General features: G+C 46.0%; 1 protein-coding gene across 1 annotated transcript in view; it reads left to right on the forward strand.

The window, feature by feature from the left end:
* POLD1 (DNA polymerase delta 1, catalytic subunit) overlaps positions 1 to 18,000 on the forward strand; it is a 58,491-nt gene that overhangs the window by 9,809 nt on the left and 30,682 nt on the right. The window contains exons 8-17 of the mRNA XM_085887093.1: positions 4,111 to 4,240; positions 8,054 to 8,220; positions 9,026 to 9,130; positions 9,235 to 9,375; positions 10,604 to 10,714; positions 10,854 to 11,045; positions 14,100 to 14,188; positions 14,347 to 14,463; positions 14,709 to 14,822; positions 17,806 to 17,953. Coding sequence (XP_085743219.1) covers positions 4,111 to 4,240; positions 8,054 to 8,220; positions 9,026 to 9,130; positions 9,235 to 9,375; positions 10,604 to 10,714; positions 10,854 to 11,045; positions 14,100 to 14,188; positions 14,347 to 14,463; positions 14,709 to 14,822; positions 17,806 to 17,953 — 1,314 coding nt within the window. The remainder of the gene's footprint in view (positions 1 to 4,110; positions 4,241 to 8,053; positions 8,221 to 9,025; positions 9,131 to 9,234; positions 9,376 to 10,603; positions 10,715 to 10,853; positions 11,046 to 14,099; positions 14,189 to 14,346; positions 14,464 to 14,708; positions 14,823 to 17,805; positions 17,954 to 18,000) is intronic.

Genomic DNA, 18,000 nt, shown 5'->3' on the forward strand with positions numbered 1-18,000 from the left:
TCCGTCAGCCTGGAATCGTGTCCATCACGGCTCGAACACGCACATCTTGCGTTGATTTTTATTTTTGCGTACATTTATTTTTCATTTTAAAAACTGAGATAAACATCATCGAGAGAGACAAACATTGTTGTTAATGTGGAAAAAAAAGAAAACGAGGTGGTGTGTAGATACCGGCCTTGGGAAACACTCAGCGAGCGAGTAGGGCGAGTGTGCTAATGGGATATTAATCACAGCCTTCTTGGATGCTGAATTGTGAATTATACACAGGGCGTTCCAAAAAGACCCCGGCAACTTTAGTTGTTCATATATTTCGAACCACAAACGATACAACGATACCCTTTGGTTTATATGATACAGAAACTCATCAAGGTTTGTGCACACCATCAACACACCTCAAGGTGAGCTCCGTTTGTCACGCGCAGGACATCAAAAAAAAATAAAAATCAAGGGGGGTTTATGTCTGGTGGCCGTGGGTGCCAGGGGATTTGGTCCGTCTCGGCCAATCCAGCACCCTGGAAGTTTTTCATTCACGACGGCTCAAACGACTAAGGCCCAATGAGGGGGAGCGTCGTCCTGTTGAAAAATGATACCGGGTTGCAGGTCTTCATTTTGTGGGAAGGTGAATCCTTTCAACATGTTATCCTCCACAAAGAAAGTCAGACCCATCAAGAGGTCATTGAGAAATCCACACCACACATTCACCTTTGGACTGTCGCATCGTGTTCAATGACCATGTGGGGGGTTTTCAGAGCCCCAGATCCTCACATTGTGCCGGTTGACCTTTCCCGATACACGAAAGCAAGCTTCGTCTGTGAACATGACCTTTTCCAGGTAATCTTCATCATCCTCTATGCGACTGAACATTTCCAAAGCAAACACCTTGTGTTTGGATCCGTCATTCGGTTCGCGTCCCTGAAGAATCTGCACCTTATAGGCATGAAGCTTCAGTCTTTTATACAAAATGCTGTGTACAGTCGTAGTTGGTCGTCCGAGTTCTCTGTATGTGCGTCAAATAGATTTTCTGGGACTTTGTTGAAATGATTCACGCACTCGTTCAACGTCTGCTGCACCTGTGCTTGGTCGACCGGTACTTTTCTGTTTCTCACAACTTCCAGTCTCCTTAAACCTCTTGTACCACTCTCCGACACTAGTCCACGATGGCGGATTCCTTCCATAACTTGTACGAAAATTACGCTGAACCTGCGTGTCGGATCTCGTCTCGACGAACCATTCCACGCACTGAGCTTTCTCCGGTCGAGTCACCATTTTCTTTTACATTAAATCACCAGACCTGAAGATAATAAAACATTATAAGTTCCTGTATCATATAAAACAAAGGATATCATTGTATCGTTTGTGATAGTAAATATATTAACAACCAAAGTTATCCACGTCTTTTTGGAACATCCGACAAAAAACACCAAAAGGAAGATCAAAATGTAAAAAAAATTTAAAAAATCGACCCTCCCCCTCCCCCTCTCCTTCTTTTGATCAAACTATCTGGGGTACGTATCAGGTATGGGGTACGTATCAGGGCCATTCCAGGAAACAAACTCTCCTCGTCTCTGCGTGCTCTCTGATTCCTTGTATCTTGTGCACTCCTTCCAGTTTGGCGTTTTTGTTTCCTCGGTGGCTAATCTATGGGGCAAGAACAAAACCGCATTTTTGTGAGATCCTGCCCTTTGTGCAGGGATAGCCAGTGTCACAAGTTGGCGTTTGCAGTTTCTCCACATGTGCCCATGTTGTACCCAGATACAAACCTGCCTTCCTTTTCTTTGCATCACAAACTTCCTGGGAGATCCATGAATCCACCGTTGTTGGTTTAATTGAAATCTGTTAATCTGTTCTCAAGTTATAGCATGACAGACAGACAAACAGACAGACAGACAGACAGACACATTTCTTTTTAAAATATACACCAGGACCCCAACATTCATTCATACACCGGAGATGTTCTGGGAAAACCCTGCGAATGTTGAAACCGCGAATGTGGGGGCATTGTTTCAATGGGAAATGGGGGGATAGGTTCCGGGGATTTCCCAACCCACGAATGTCAGGGAAAATTTCAAGAAAATGCTCTGGAAATAGACGAAAATCCACAAGTGTTGGGGTAAAATCCGCGAGCGTCGGGGTAAAATCCGCGAGCGTCGGGGTAAAATCCGCGAGCGTCGGGGTAAAATCCGCGAGCGTCGGGGTAAAATCCGCGAGCGTCGGGGTAAAATCCGCGAGCGTCGGGGTCAAATCCGCGAGCGTCGGGGTAAAATCCGCGAGCGTCGGGGTAAAATCCGCGAGCGTCGGGGGTAAAATCCACGGGCGTCGGGGGTAAAATCCGCGGGCGTCGGGGGTAAAATCCGCGGGCGTCGGGGGTAAAATCCGCGAGCGTCGGGGTAAAATCCGCGAGCGTCGGGGTAAAATCCGCGAGCGTCGGGGTAAAATCCACGGGCGTCGGGGTAAAATCCGCGGGCGTCGGGGTAAAATCCGCGGGCGTCGGGGTAAAATCCACGGGCGTCGGGGTAAAATCCGCGAGCGTCGGGGTAAAATCCGCGGGCGTCGGGGTAAAATCCGCGAGCGTCGGGGTAAAATCCGCGAGCGTCGGGGTAAAATCCACGGGCGTCGAGGTAAAATCCGTGGGCGTCGGGGTAAAATCCGCGAGCGTCGGGGTAAAGGCCCAGTCACACCTTGACGTTTTAGCCAGGAATGGCAACGTATAAAAATGCACGTAAAACGTTGGCGTACGCTGAAGTTTTGAGGTTTTTTTTTTAAAGTTTTGGTCGTATTCATAACGTGTTGGTCGTATGCATAACATATTAGTAACATGCACAGAACGTTTCGTTGTGTTAAAGATAACTTATACCAATGAATGCTTAGCCTGTTGTCGGCGTTCACAACCTATGCCCAACGATAGTTTAACTTAGTCGTAGTGCGCTGCACGAATCGCCGACGAACTCGTGGCGTTCTCTGTTAAAAACCTGCCGCACGCAGATTTAAATCATAACCGCCTGAAAATTGGAAGTGTCAACATCGCAGTCACACCTTGACGATTTAGCCAGCGTGTGTCGACCTATGAAAAATGTGTCTAAAACGCTGGGACACGTCGAATACGGTATGGGTAAGTTGTGTATACCTTAGGAGCACGCTGAAAAACAATGAAGTACGCTGGTATATTACGTGGTATGTTTAGTACGTCGTGAAATTTCAAGCATGCTGAAAATTTTACGACGTACTCGACGTATGGCTCACAAGTTCCGCATACATTGGCATAAGTTGTCAGCACGCTCCGCAATCGTTTACACACGTCGGCCACACGTTACTTGTAAGTTACTCATAAGTCGAAACACGTCGAGGTAATGTTTCGCATTCCCGAAACTTTATTTTTAACCTACGAGTAACGTGCTTTGAACCTATGAGTAGCGTGCGTTGAACCTATGTGTAACGTATCTCAAACGCACATTGTCGTATGTAGACGAATTTGATTGACGTCTTCCGGACGACCACAGAACTTACTGAACGTGTTTCTAACTTACAGCTACCGTATAATGGTGTATCGGCAGCGTTTAGGGGAATTGGTATATACAAATGGGCTTCACAAGAGGAACCCGTCAGTGTTCCAGACTCCATGTTGAGTAAATGTCATTGTCACTGGCAGTGGCAGTAGCAGTAGTAGTAGTAGTAGTAGTACTAGTAGTAGTAGTAGTAGTAGTTCGAGAGAATTTAGTGATATCTATATTAGTCGTAGTAATAGTAGTACTAGTCGCAGTATAATGATGAATGATGCCTGGTAGACTGGTGGCCAATTTAGTTGTACATAAATATTGGTGATTACTCGGTAAAGGTGGTCACAAACACAGGTTTGACTGTAGATGTAGATGTAGTCGAAATAGTGCCACCTTTGGTGGTAGCCCGTATTACAAAACATCTTGCTTTGGCGGAGGGTTGTGCCCGCTAATTTTAATAATTTCTCAAATGTAACTTTGAGCAACAGAACTGTTTCTTAACCATAATCCAAGTGTCAGGAACCCGAAGTGCAAAACATGTTTGGAAACTTTGTACGAAAACAAACAAACAGGAGCATTGACACGTTTGTACGACTGTCTGTGTGTGCGTACGCAGGTCTCACTCTCACAAATCGAGGTGGACGTGGCCTACACATCGTTTGTGAGCCACTGCGTGGATGGCGAGTGGCAGAGAATCGCCCCTCTGAGGGTTCTCAGCTTTGACATTGAGTGTGCCGGCAGGAAAGGTCAGTTCGTCTCTCATTGTGTGTGCTTCCTCGTAGAATCGTAGCTTCTTATTGAGGACCGTTCCATCCTGAGGAAACGCCGATCATGAGAAGAGTTGTAAAAAAAAGTTTGGAGTTTGTATTTTTTCCACCCCAAGTCTAAATTTGTCGCAGATTGCAATCGTGTCGTTGGCGTTGCTGATGAGGAATCCAATAGCAATCCTGATGCTGAATAACAAACTCGTACCTTGGTTTCGTCATCGATACCAAATGCAGTGAGTTATCTTGCATGGCGTCCCACACGTTCCGGTTCAGAACGATCGAACGTGCTTCAACGTGGAGAGCCAGCTGCGTCACGTTGTCCATTTTGGACATTAAGGATTTGTACCAGCCGTGTCTGTGCGCTCGCTTGTTGGTCGAAGATGGAATCGCTGTGCTGCGGTGACTCGTTCTCTTCAACCTTAGAGTCTGCGGCTGTTCAAAGGCTTTGTCTCCTGATCAGGTATGGAGGTGTCTTGAAGGAACATCCAAGTGTTGGCAATGTGTTGAGGGAAACCTCAATTATATTTTCGATGTTTCAATTAATGGCCAGGTTCTGATTTCAATCATCTTTGCAAAATGCAACCAATCATTCGATACAACCAGGAATCGAAAAGTTCCTGGATCGTGCATACAAATCGATGTGTAGGCCATTGTTACCGTTGTTACGATTTTCTTTGAGCTTGAATAATCCCACATTTAGTCCGGCAGATATGGGAACGGATTGTGCCTTTGAGGATACAAGCATGAGCTTTGGCACACTGTTACAGCATGACCTAAGGAAGATATTTAGCTGCAGGGCCATCGCAGAATTGTCCTGTGGCCAAAATGGCGGCCATTTTCGAAAATGGCCACCACCGGTTGTTATTTTCCCAGTTTCTCAGGTTCTAGACTACCTAGGATATTGATTCTGGTGGCTAATCGTACATTTTCAAGGATGAGGAATCCAGTGGTACTATTTACAACATGCTATAACTACTCTAACAACTGCCTAACTACATATATCGAGCTTTCAGGGAAATAAATAACAGTAAAATTATAAACGCATTTAATATTGGTGGAGTTATACATGTACATGTTTTGAAACTGTGACATATTCATGAGAGAACAATGCAGTCTTCGCAATGTTTCCTTTGTTATATTTGGAGGGCAAGTCTACGACAGTCCTTCCATTATTAACCAGGTAAGGCCTTCAATGGTAATATTACAGGTTTTCGATGAAATGTAATGTTAGTTTCGAGAACACAGTCCACCGCAGTGGCAAAGGGCAGTGCACTGAAGTGCTGCCTTGACACATTTGCACCGTCCTCTGCACCCCTTTTTGCATCCACAGCGTATGAGTTATCGACAGGCCTGGGTCGCTTCTGGCACTGTGGTCCAGTGAACTTCCCATCCACCTGTGTCCTCCTTCTTCCACCCCCAGTCACCTGGGGATGGGAGTTCCGGGACTGCAACCATCATCTGTCCCCAGCAGTGACCAGCTTTGGGGGCAGCCCTCTTTGTGTGCTGAATCAGTGCTGCTTGTGTTGGAGGGAGTCGTTCAATGTCTCTACCTTTCTGGGTGAACTGCTGATTGCGTGCCTGATTGACTGATTCCAGGCTGCCAGTGCGGTCATAGAGCAATACCACGAATCGCTCCAGAGACTCCATCCAGTTGTCCATGGTGTCTGGGGTGGCAGCCAAGGCACAGAAGGCTCTAGTGACGTCATCAAAGGTCGTATCATGATGTCCAGGTAGATGGGTAATGGTGTCTCCCAGTCTTGGCTGTGCCTAGTAGTCGGCCTACTTGTGGTGGCTATGCCCCTCTGGCGTACCAAACTGTTGGACATGAGTAGCTGTGAGAGGGTGAGGGCTGGTTGAGGGAAAAACGCAGAGCTGGACTGGGTTGTGATGTTTGTGCCATATAACACCATGGAAACTAGTGCCAAAGAGTGATACTGGCACTGACTCCGCCTCGCAGTGGGCATCAAATGAACCACTGAATTATTGCTTCATCTTGAACATGTCTCTCCTCACTATGTTAGCAGCTCTGGCTACATGAACTGCATCATTGTCAGCATCGTGCTCACATGCTTTCCCTAATGCAGCACCAACATCCTCATTGCACACGAGCACCACATCACGACCTTGCTTGTGAGCGTCCATGTCTGGGAAGTAACCCAGTATTCTGTTCTTGAGTTTGGTGGAGTGTACACGCCCCGTCACGTGTGTCCCCAGTTGTTCCAGCCTGGTACTGTACAGATTCACCAAGTCTGTTAGCTTGAACATTGGTGCAACCATATTGTCCATGCGCACTTCCTCAATATTGGCAACAAGTCCAGCGAATGCAATTCCATGGTTAACAGTGTCTACATTAGATTCTTGTGCCTTTGTGTCCCTCGCTTTATTGAACAGAGAGGCAAGACACTTAGCATGGTACTTAGCCTCTTGGGCAATGAGATCTCCAACACTGAGTTTGGATAGGAGGTGTTTGTCCTGTAGTTTGAGGGCACACTGCCTCACACGAATGTCAAGTTCGAATGTTGATGCATTACGCAAAGCATCTCTTGCACATTTGCCACAGAAGAAGCATGTCTCTGTTGAATGAGTTTCACGTTCAATGCTCTGACGGTGAACTTGTGGGTTTCTGGGTCATCATCGTGGTGTGTTTTCCTCTTTTCAGCCTTCTGAAGTTTTGTTTTGTTATACTGTAGTCTGCAGGAGTCATGCCATTTGGCTTTGTGAACCCGGAATGCCGCCTCGATGCCCTGACCCTCATCCAGTTGTGACAGTTTTAATGTTCTTGGCAGGCGACTGATCTTGTCGAATGCTACAAGATGCTCAGCTATGGTCCTGTATCCTGCCCCATCTGTGCCACGTGCTGAATTACATGGACATGTCAGCATCCCATCTGTGTCTTCCTGACACAGAACACATTTGTTCCAGTCTGTGGTCGGGAACTGTTTACCTGATGAGCTAGGCTCATCAGGGTCCACCACCTTGTATAGTTTGGCCATTGTCTCTCTGCACGATGCTACTTTAGAACAGTATCTACTAGTTATAATATGAGAACAGTATGTACTAGTTAAACCACCACCACTCTACCATAAGCTGAAATCTCCAGGAAAATATGTTGGCTGCCACCACAGTCACAGTCCAGGTCAACTGAAAGCATACAGATATACATGCAGATTAGGCGTTGTTACTAGGTGTACACAAAAGCTGTACTAACAACATAGATTATCATTGTGACGTTATTATGATGTTCTGTGTGAATATGCAGCGAAATATATGAATATACATAAACATAATTATGAGGTCAGCACACAACTCATGGGCTGATTCTGAAATTCCGGAAAATGTGCATAACTCCGCTAACATTTGATGGGTTTACTATTATTTAATTCCCTGAATGCTAGATATATGTAGTTTGGAAGTTGCTAGCATGTTATAAATAGTACCACTGCATTCCTCATCCTTGAAAATGTACGATTAGCCACCAGAATCAATATCCCAGCTGGTCTAGAACCTAAGAAACTGGTAAAATAACAACCGGTGGCGGCCATTTTGTAAAATGGCCGCCATTTTGGCCACAGGACAATTGGGCGATGGCCCTATATCTAAATATCTTCCTGAGGGCATGATCTAACAGTGTACCAAAGGTCATGCTTGTATCATCAAAGGCACAATTCCCCCAAATATTTCACTTATCTGTGTTGGAATGTCCTGCTCTCGAACTCCTGAATGGAGGTTCTTCCGGTGACGGGCTCCTCGAGAGACAGCACGCGTTATTGGTTTGTGTTTCCCACCCTGCAGGGATTTTCCCCGAGGCCGAGCGAGATGCAGTGATCCAGATCGCTGCAATGGTTCTTCGTCAGGGAGACAAAGACCCCTTCCTCCGAACCGTGTTTACCCTGAATACCTGCGCCACGATCGTGGGCTGCGACGTGTACAGTTTCCAGCACGAGGATGACCTCCTAAAGGTGGAGCATTTTGAGGATGCATGGCACTCATTTCATCGCGAGATACCGCAAGGTCCTCCAGTTACAGTTGATGTGGTCACCTTCTTCCTCTCCTTTGCAATGCGGCTCACGTCTGCTGGTAGCATCATTGGCCAAGGGTGCAGCGATGCCGCTGATGCAATACCTGGAGGTTAAGGCAGGAAATTGTAATTTGTTCAGGGTGTCGGCGAGAGCTCGCCTACTCTTCATAAAGGACACTGTGCGATCTTTATCATCCACAAAGGGGACAGGACACCAGTTTACACGTCCGTCCAAGGGACGGCACATGCATTTATGAATCGCCCTGCCTGTGAAACACCGGCATGACAGTTTATAGTCGGGCCGAGATTTTAACCCAGGCTGGACCGCTCGGAGACGAGTTTGCATACCTGCCTGGCCTGATGTGGTCACCTTTCGTTGCATCCTCATTTAACACCTCTCATGCCTACTTTTCCTCATTGCTCCACTTTGATCACCTGTTGATCTGATCTTGTTCTTGCAATATTTGTTTTAAAGTTGAATGAGATGTGTATTTGACTTCACCACACCTAAGGAGAGGAGCATTTTGTTGTTGTTGTTGTTGTTGTTGTTGTTGTTGTAAAGCAGTACCAGCTCTGTGAGAAGGTGAACGAGGTACTTATTTAAAGCGATGATTCAGTTTACATTTTCACACTGAAGTAACTGCTTTTGTCACTGGCCTCATGCCAGGGAGAATGACTTGCGACACCATGCCATGTTTGGTTTCCCTACATCCGAGGACAACCCTTCCGGTTTTCTTGCGTGGCAGGCATGGTCCGAGTTCCTTCGGATAGTCGATCCGGATATTCTGACGGGATACAACATCCAAAACTTTGACCTACCCTATCTGCTGAACAGGGCTGACGCATTGAAGGTGGGCCCGCAAGTCGGTGATTTCTGTTCGTTTTGTCATCGATAAGCCGTAAGCGTGTCGAGCCGCGGCTGATTTCCTTCCGTGTGTCTGTGCGGTACAAGTAGGTAACGACGTTCCCTTACCTGGGTCGCATTCCAGCGATGCGCTCAGTCATCCGCGACTCCTCGTTCCAGTCACGGCAGATGGGTCGGCGTGACAATAAGATTGTCAACATTGAGGGCAGAGTCACCTTTGACCTGCTGCAGGTGGGGTCCACGTTCGGTATTTTGGTGTTTGTTTTTGTCAGGTGAGACATCTCCAGTCCCTCAAGTGCTGACTTTTGATATCCCTGTTCGCCACCTGTCCGTTCCGCTTCTGTGGCTCATACTTGTGTGACGAAGATCGAAATGCTGACACCATGATGAGAAAACGAGGGGAGGAGTTGACAGGATTCCCGACATGAGCGAGAAATCGCATTCGGCCATTAACCGTAACATTATATGTGGACGCCGAATCGATCGGGTTTTGGGAACCGTTTCCTTGTGACGGAGGAACCTCCATCGAGTGGCCGGCGATCGTGGTTTGTGGGTTTCGCACGGTGGTCAACCCCTTCATGTCAACTTTGAATGTCCCAAGCACGGACAGATCTTTGTACATGAACACAGGCCTGTACAACCTGAGTTCGATTTCACGCAACTCCACACTTGACTGGAGCTGCGGACGACTACATGGGACGTGGGACTCTCATCTTTTAGATTTCAGTCCTTAAACATGAGACTTGATGGTTACTTTGAATTCAGACTTTATTACCGGGTTTGGTGGCGCAATGGTTAGAAGGTCTGCTCTGATTCTGGGAGGACGGCGGTTCAAATCCCAGCCGAGACGTAACGAAGACTTTAAAAATTGTACGTGCTGCTTCCTTGCTTGACACTGAGCATGGAAAATGATCGAGCATGGACAATGCCCATCGGTTGGCATCCGTGGGAAGGAGGTAATGCCCTGCTGAGTGCGGTGAGAAAGGCTACGGCATTGTTGTGACATTGTTGGTACCCAGAGTGCCGTGGGAAGTGATGGCACTTCCCCCAAGCTCAGTGGCTGTGTTTTGTCTGTCCAACAGTCTTGTGTTGTCTCGTGTATTCGTCTGTTTGTCCACGTGTGTGAGATGTGTGTATCGCAGCTCCACTGCGAGCCTTAGATCCTCCAAAAACAGAAAAATCTTTAGAAATGTAATCACTTGTAAAGATTTAATCACGTGGCCCTTTAAAGTTGAATCAGGTCAGACCTGCTAAATGCAATGTCAGTGTGACACGAATCAAACTAATGTGGGGCCTGAGATTCATCGTGGGCTCGCCGTTCCACGAGGCAAGTTCTCAGATTACTCCGCCAAACAAGTAGAATAGGCAGACCTGATGGGCACGAAGCCTTCATGTTGTAATGTGATGATTGTCTCGCAGTTGAACCGTCCACCGTGGAATACATTACCCTGTGTTTCAGGTGCTACTACGAGACTACAAGCTGCGCTCCTACACGTTGAATGCCGTGAGCTTCCACTTCCTGCAGGAGCAGAAGGAAGATGTGCAGCACTCGATCATCACCGATTTACAGGTCTTTTGATCGCGGGTTTACGGACGGCGTGACGATCGGCAGCTTTGCCTTTGGATCAGGGATTCCGTTTCCACGGAACGGGTCTCGGCGATCATGAGGGCTGAAGGTGCCGTGTCCGCGTGCGTTTTCTTCTACGTAGAACGGGACCGAGCAGACTCGTCGCCGTCTTGCCGTTTACTGCCTGAAGGATGCATTCCTGCCTTTGAGGCTGCTCGAGAAGCTCATGTGCGTGATCAATTACATGGAAATGGCACGAGTCACGGGCGTACCCCTCAGCTACCTGCTGTACCGTGGACAGCAGATCAAGGTCGTCTCACAGCTGCTTCGACAGGTGGGCCTGACTTGCGGCGGCGTGGCACTGTTCTTGTTTTGTTGGTGACGGGGCGTGCGAGCATTTGTGGTTGTGGTGTTGATCGTTTACAATGGACGACGTGATCGAGTTGCTATTACCGGTGCATGAGGTTCGATCGAGCATTTGTCCGACCCCTCATTTGGGAACGATACCTGTAGACCACACAAACCTCATCACCGTTGCCTCTGTTTAGTGTGTGTTCATCATTTTCCCGTGCACGTGATGTGAAAAGCTGGGTAAAGCAATAGGTTCATGTCTGTCTGTGTCTCTCTGTCCGTCCGTCTGTCTAACACATCAGTTTACGATTGAGGAACAACTTGATTTCAATTGAATATTATATTTTGAACACGAATCGGAATACGAACCTGTGGTTTAGCAGTTCTTTGGCCCTGAATTCGTTCTGATCGCACATGCGCAGAGAGCGGTGAGATAACTTTTTCTTTTTTTTAACTCTGTTTGCCTGCCTGGCAATGAAACAAAATGGAAAATAAATTCCAAACAGGAAACTTAGCTTTCAAGGATGTTATAAAGGTCACAAAAAACCGGCACGAAGAGCTAATGTGACCTGTTCAATAAGGTGGTGGCTAAGACGCTGCATCAACGGGAGTAAACTTGCAGAATCTTTTTAATGACCTTTAAAAAAAATTTTTGTTTGTTTTTTTCATTTGAAATATATTCTTGAACACTGTGTGGGGTAACATGTTCAATGGACTCTCGAGTTACCTCCGCCGCCGAAGGTGGAAGGAGGTTATGTTTTCACCCCTTTCTGTTTGTTTGTCTGCAGGATATCTCAAAAAGTTGTGGACTGATCCGGATGAAATTTGGTCTGGTAGGCAGGTTGGGTGTGTGACAAGGACGAAATGACGAAATGATTCGATTTTGGTGAAGATCCGAATCCGGATCTGGATATGAGATTTATTTAATTTTTTTTCAGTGATTCTTCACCATTGAGAGATAGAGCCAAAAACGATATACTACTGTATCGCATGATATTTCAAACGTGTATCGGTCCCGATATGTTCTCGTGGATCAGGCATTGCGTGGCGGAGGTATGCGCTCTACCGAGTGCCCTTCTCGTTAACCTCCACCATCTTCGAAGATGGATGGAGGTTACCGTTTTCACCCCTTTCTGTTTGTTTGTTTGTTTGTTTGTTTGTTAACAGCATTACGGAAAAACTCCTCGTCGAAACTTGGTGGGGGGGGGGTTAGGTATGGTCCAAGGATCATGCCATTAAATTTTGGACTTGGTCCCCCCCCCAAAAAAAATTGTTAGAGAAAAAAAAAATTTTTTTTTTTGCATTTCTACATGTTTTAAGTGATTTCCAACCCCCCCCCCCCAAAAAATTGTTACCCCCCCAAGAAAATTGTTACCCCCCCCAAAAAATTTCTTTTGCATTTCTACACGTTTTAAGTGATTTCCAACCCCCAAAAATTGTTCCCCCCAAAAAAATTGTTAGACAAAATCTTTTTTTTTTTTTTTTTTGCATTTCTACATGTTTTAAGTGATTTCTTACCCCCCCCCCCAAATAAATTTAGAGAAAATTTTTTTTTTTGCATTTCTACATGTTTTAAGTGATTTCCAACCCCCCCAAAAAAAATTGTTACCCCCCCCCCAAAAAAATTGTTAGAGAAATTTTTTTTTTTTGCATTTCTACATGTTTTAAGTGATTTCCTACCCCCCCCCCCCAAAAAAAAAATGTTGGAGAAAAGAACTATAACTCTGTCAGCACTGTTGACATATTCAATGAATAAGATATAAGGTTCAGTTGAGTGACCCAGCAGTATTGGCGGCGGAGGTTTTGCACTCTCCCGAGTGCTCCCCCTCTAGTTTACAATGATTTTGTAAATTACATTTTTCTCCCCACTGAGAAAGTGATTGCTTGAACCTTCCATATAAAGTCTCCAATATTTTGTCAGTTGTGGGCAGCTTAGGCCCGTCACGTGACGAGTATTTAAAAACCCTCTTTCATCGGCCCAATTGTGATTGTATTATATTCTGAACTTTTAATTGTGATTTCATTTTCACTGTTTTTTTGGGGGTTTTTTTCCATACCATATGCTTTCAGAAGTTATTTGAAAGTTGAAGAAGGCTTTATTTGTGACTAGCAGGGATAGCTGGTGTTACCCGGTCAATTTTTTTTAATGAAAATAAAAGTTTAGTGTATTTATAGTTTACATTAATTCCTCAAGTGTGTTCATTATACTCATTTATCAGGTTCTGCGAAGGGGTAACGGGACTTTGTAAACACCTTGTAGATTTATCGGTTAAGAGGCATATTGTAAAAGTGTTAACTTAGAAGTGGAACTTGATAATGCTCATCGAATGGATGCTCGTTAATGTCCCGTTGATGCTTCTGGGTTAAGTTTGCCCCCGATCTATACACATTGTTCCGTTCAGGGAGAAGAAGGATGTACCAGCAACTTGGAAGAGGTTTATTTGGATTTAAATGTCTGGTAATTGTTTTTTTTATTTTATTCATGCATATGTGTACTTGAATACAACTCTCATTAATCAAAACGGCTTTGGCACGATAGTGATTTATTTGTTTGTTTGTTTGTTTATTTATTTAAATCCCAAAAATATTCACCTTTTTTGTTTTTCAAATATTTCAATTTTTTTTTGTCTGAAACACTCCCTGGCACTCACTAACGAACCCCTGAAAGATTGATGAAGATCCGTTCAGCCATCTCCGAGAAAAATGGCCACATACACACACACACACGGCTCTCTTATAGTATATATTGTGACTGCACTTTTATCATCAACACGATATGTATATTTAATTTAATTTTTTTTAAATTAAATTATCGCCAAGTCAAGGAGAGCCATGTGGTACGAATCAATGAAAGTCATGTGCAAGAGATAACATGAACCACAATGCATCAGGCCTGAATGGATCGGCTCATCGAGGTGCACCGCGTGATGCGCCCCGTCACATACGGACACCCCCGGCTCGGCCGGAATCCACGTCGGCGAGACGAAGGTGCCTGTGACCGTCGTTTATGGTGATTGTGGTTGCTGTGTTGTGCCAGGCGATGAAGCATGACCTCGTGATGCCGGTGGTGAAGGCCGAGAGTGGTGAGGATTATCAAGGAGCCATCGTTATCGAGCCCATCAAGGGGTACGTGATACCTGTGGACACGATGGATTTGCCATCCGGCTGGGCGTGTCATGCAACCAATGACTCTGTTGTGTGTGTGGTGTGTTGGTGAGCGTGGTGTGTCACGTGTAGTATGTTGTGTGTGCGCCCTATTGTTTGATCTTTTTGGGGGGTTGCAGGTACTACGATTTGCCAATTGCCACGCTGGACTTTTCCTCGTTGTACCCATCTATCATGATCGCACATAACCTGTGTTACACGACTCTCATTCAGAGAGATCATATAAACAAGTACAGGTAAGTTTTTATGATTTATTATACACCTGACCTCAGTTAACCTACATTGGGCCCTTGCTCTCAATGACCTTCTTTATGTTCGTCCTCTTTCCCACAATTCCATTGTTTGTGAGCCTTCCATACGTGCTCATTATCTCTCTTTGTCGTAATCCTCTGGCGGACAAAGAAATCTTTACCAGTTGTGTTCCACATGAAGCTGCCCATCGTGCTGCACCATTTTCCGTGTGGTGTACTGTGTGCTGCAGCATTAAAGAAGAAGAATTTATCAGCACGCCATCTTCAAGCCTCTTTGTGAAGGCCTCTCGACATAAGGGTCTTCTTCCAGAGATCCTAGAAAACCTGCTCATGGCTCGTCAGAGGTAATGCTCGCCATCACTCTATCGGTCAGCTCTTTATTCGTTGTTCGTTTGGGTTACGTCAGTGCCATGTGACATTCTGTGTGACTTTTAGCAGATGGTGGACTTCCACTTTTTGCCTCCAATTGTTCCATAATCGGGTTTAATTTCTAAAGTGTGTGCGCCATCATCTGTGACCTTCCCCTCGGTCAATAGTTTGTGACTATGCGACCAGTTTATCGTTCACGACTTCATGCTCGGGCGATCTTTCGTGACTGTTTATGGATAACCGTTCCTGACTGTGTTCAGACGATTGTTCCTGACTTTGTGCTTGGATTATTATCCGATAGTTGGTGACTTTGTGCTCGGACGATCCTTCATGACTTTGTGCTCGGTCGATCGTTCATGAGTTTATGCTCGGACGATCGTTCATTACTATGCGACCGGTCAATCATCCATGACTTTGTGCTCAGATGATCCTTCATGACTTTGCGACCGGTCCATTGTTCATGACTTTGTGTTCGGACGATTGTTCATGACTATGCAACCGGACGATCGTTCATGACTATGCGACCGGTCAATCATCCATGACTTTGTGCTCGGATGATTGTTCATAACTATGTGACCGGTCCATCATTCATGACTTTGTGCTCGGATGATCCTTCATGACTTTGCGACCGGTCCATTGTTCATGACTTTGTGCTCGGATGATTGTTCATAACTATGTGACCGGTCCATCATTCATGACTTTGTGCTCGGATGATCCTTCATGACTTTGCGACCGGTCCATTGTTCATGACTTTGTGCTCGGATGATTGTTCATAACTATGTGACCGGTCCATCATTCATGACTTTGTGCTCAGATGATCCTTCATGACTTTGCGACCGGTCCATTGTTCATGACTTTGTGTTCGGACGATCGTTCATGACTATGCGACCGGACGATCGTTCATGACTATGCGACTGGTCAATCATCCATGACTTTGTGCTCGGATGATTGTTCATAACTATGTGACCGGTCCATCATTCATGACTTTGTGCTCGGATGATCCTTCATGACTTTATGCTCGTACGATCGTTCATGACTATGCGACCGGACGATCATTCATGACTTTGCGACCGGTCCCTCGTTCATGACTATGCGACCGGACGATCGTTCATGACTTGGTTACCGGACGACCGTTCATGACTTTGCGACCGGTCCCTCGTTCATGACTATGCGACCGGACGATCATTCATGACTTTGCGACCGGTCCCTCGTTCATGACTATGCGACCGGACGATCGTTCATGACTTGGTGACCGGACGATCGTTCATGACTGTGCGACCGGATGATCGTTCATGACTATGCGACCGGACGATCGTTCATGACTATGCAACCGGTCCATCATTCATGACTATGCAACCGGACGATCGTTCATAACTATGCGACCGGATGATTGTTTATGACTTTGTGACCGGTTGATTGTTCATGACTTTGTGGTCGGATGATCGTTCATGACTATATGACCGGTCAATCATTCGTGACTTTGTTTCCAGAAGATCGTTCGTGACTGCTTGCTCGTGCATACAGACACAGCAGGCAACACAGAATTTGACCTTTAACACGAGACAAACACAGCCCTTCAAGGCCCTGTCACCCCTTGACGTTTTAGCCAGCGTATGCCGACATGTGAAAAATTTGGCGAATATGCTGGCACACGTCGAATACGTTATGGGTAAGTTTTGTATACGTTAAGAGCACGCTGAAGCACGCTGGCATACCTCGTAGTACGCTGAGCTCATCGACAAATTTTAAGCATGCTCAAAAATTTTCGTCGTATGCCAGCGTATGACTCGCACGTTCCGCATACGCTGGCCATAAGTTGTAGGCACGTTATGTGATCATTGACACACGTCGAGGCACGTTACTTGTAAGTAACTCGTAAGTCGAAACACGTCGAGGTAATGTTTAGCGTACCCGAAACTTAATTTTTAACCTATGAGTAACGTATCTCCAACGCATATTGACGTATGTAGATGTATTTGACGTCTTCCGGACGACCACAGAACTTACTGAATGTGTTTCTAACTTACAGCTACCGTATAATGGCGTATTGGCAGCGTTTCGGGGAATTGGTATATACAAATGGGCTTCACAGGAGGAACCCGTCAGTGTTCCAGACTCCATGGTTTTTTGTTTTTTTTGGGGGTTTTTTTTCTTTCTTCGGCATGACAGTGATGTTGACACTTCGATGTCTAGTGCGGTTATGATTTGAATCCTTGAGCAGCAGCCTGTTAATAGGCTACGCCACGTGATCGCCGGCGATACGCTGCCGCGCTATGCATAAGTTAGACCATCGTTGGGCATAGGTTGTGAACGCCGATAACACGCTAAGCATTCGTTGGTATAAGTTATTGAAACGTTCCGTGTACGTTACTAATACGTTATGCATACGTCCAACTCGTTATGAATACGCCCAAAACTGAAAAAAAAAACAATAGTTCAGCGTACGCCAGCGTTTTAGATCAATTTTGATACGTTGCCATACGCTGGCTAAAACGTCAAGGTGTGACAGGGCCTTTACATTGGGGGGGGGGGGGTAAAGTAACTCCCCAATACGCTCGGGGTACCGGCGGTGACCTCCTCCAGGGTCGTTTCTTGGGTAGAAACGCTTCTCCACGAGTTGTGATACGCCCCGGAGCTCTGTAACTAGTATGGGTCTTTAATCACCCACTTTATTTTGACTTGTTTCCCAAATCTAAAGTGGCATAAAAGATGCAAACGTACAATTGTAATGTTGAGAACAAAGTTAAAATGAAGTCTGAGTAAATATGTCTCTCGGACAGAGACACAAACAATCCGGGTTTACCTGGCACGAGAATCACAATCTCAGCATCACGGTCGAACGTTTCGCTCTCCGTATCGCTCCAGTCGCTTTATCACCGAACGTAACGACCTGTACCGTGCACTCTTTATCATTGTCTATGATTGATGGGACGTATGCGTGACTGTCTCCATAACCAGGGCCAAGCGGGCACTGAAAGAGGAGACAGACCCGTTCAAACGGAGCGTCCTGGACGGTCGGCAGTTGGCTCTCAAAGTGAGCGCCAATTCCGTGTACGGCTTCACCGGTGCGCAGATCGGACGTCTGCCATGCCTCGAGATCTCACAGGTCAGCCTTGTCTGCACCTTCACATACAACCACCAGCATGTGATGAA

The sequence above is a fragment of the Eptatretus burgeri genome, chromosome 6 (genome assembly GCF_056783735.1).
Source record: "Eptatretus burgeri isolate ZD-2024b chromosome 6, Ebu_testis_v1, whole genome shotgun sequence".
In the NCBI taxonomy this organism is placed as follows: domain Eukaryota; kingdom Metazoa; phylum Chordata; class Myxini; order Myxiniformes; family Myxinidae; genus Eptatretus; species Eptatretus burgeri.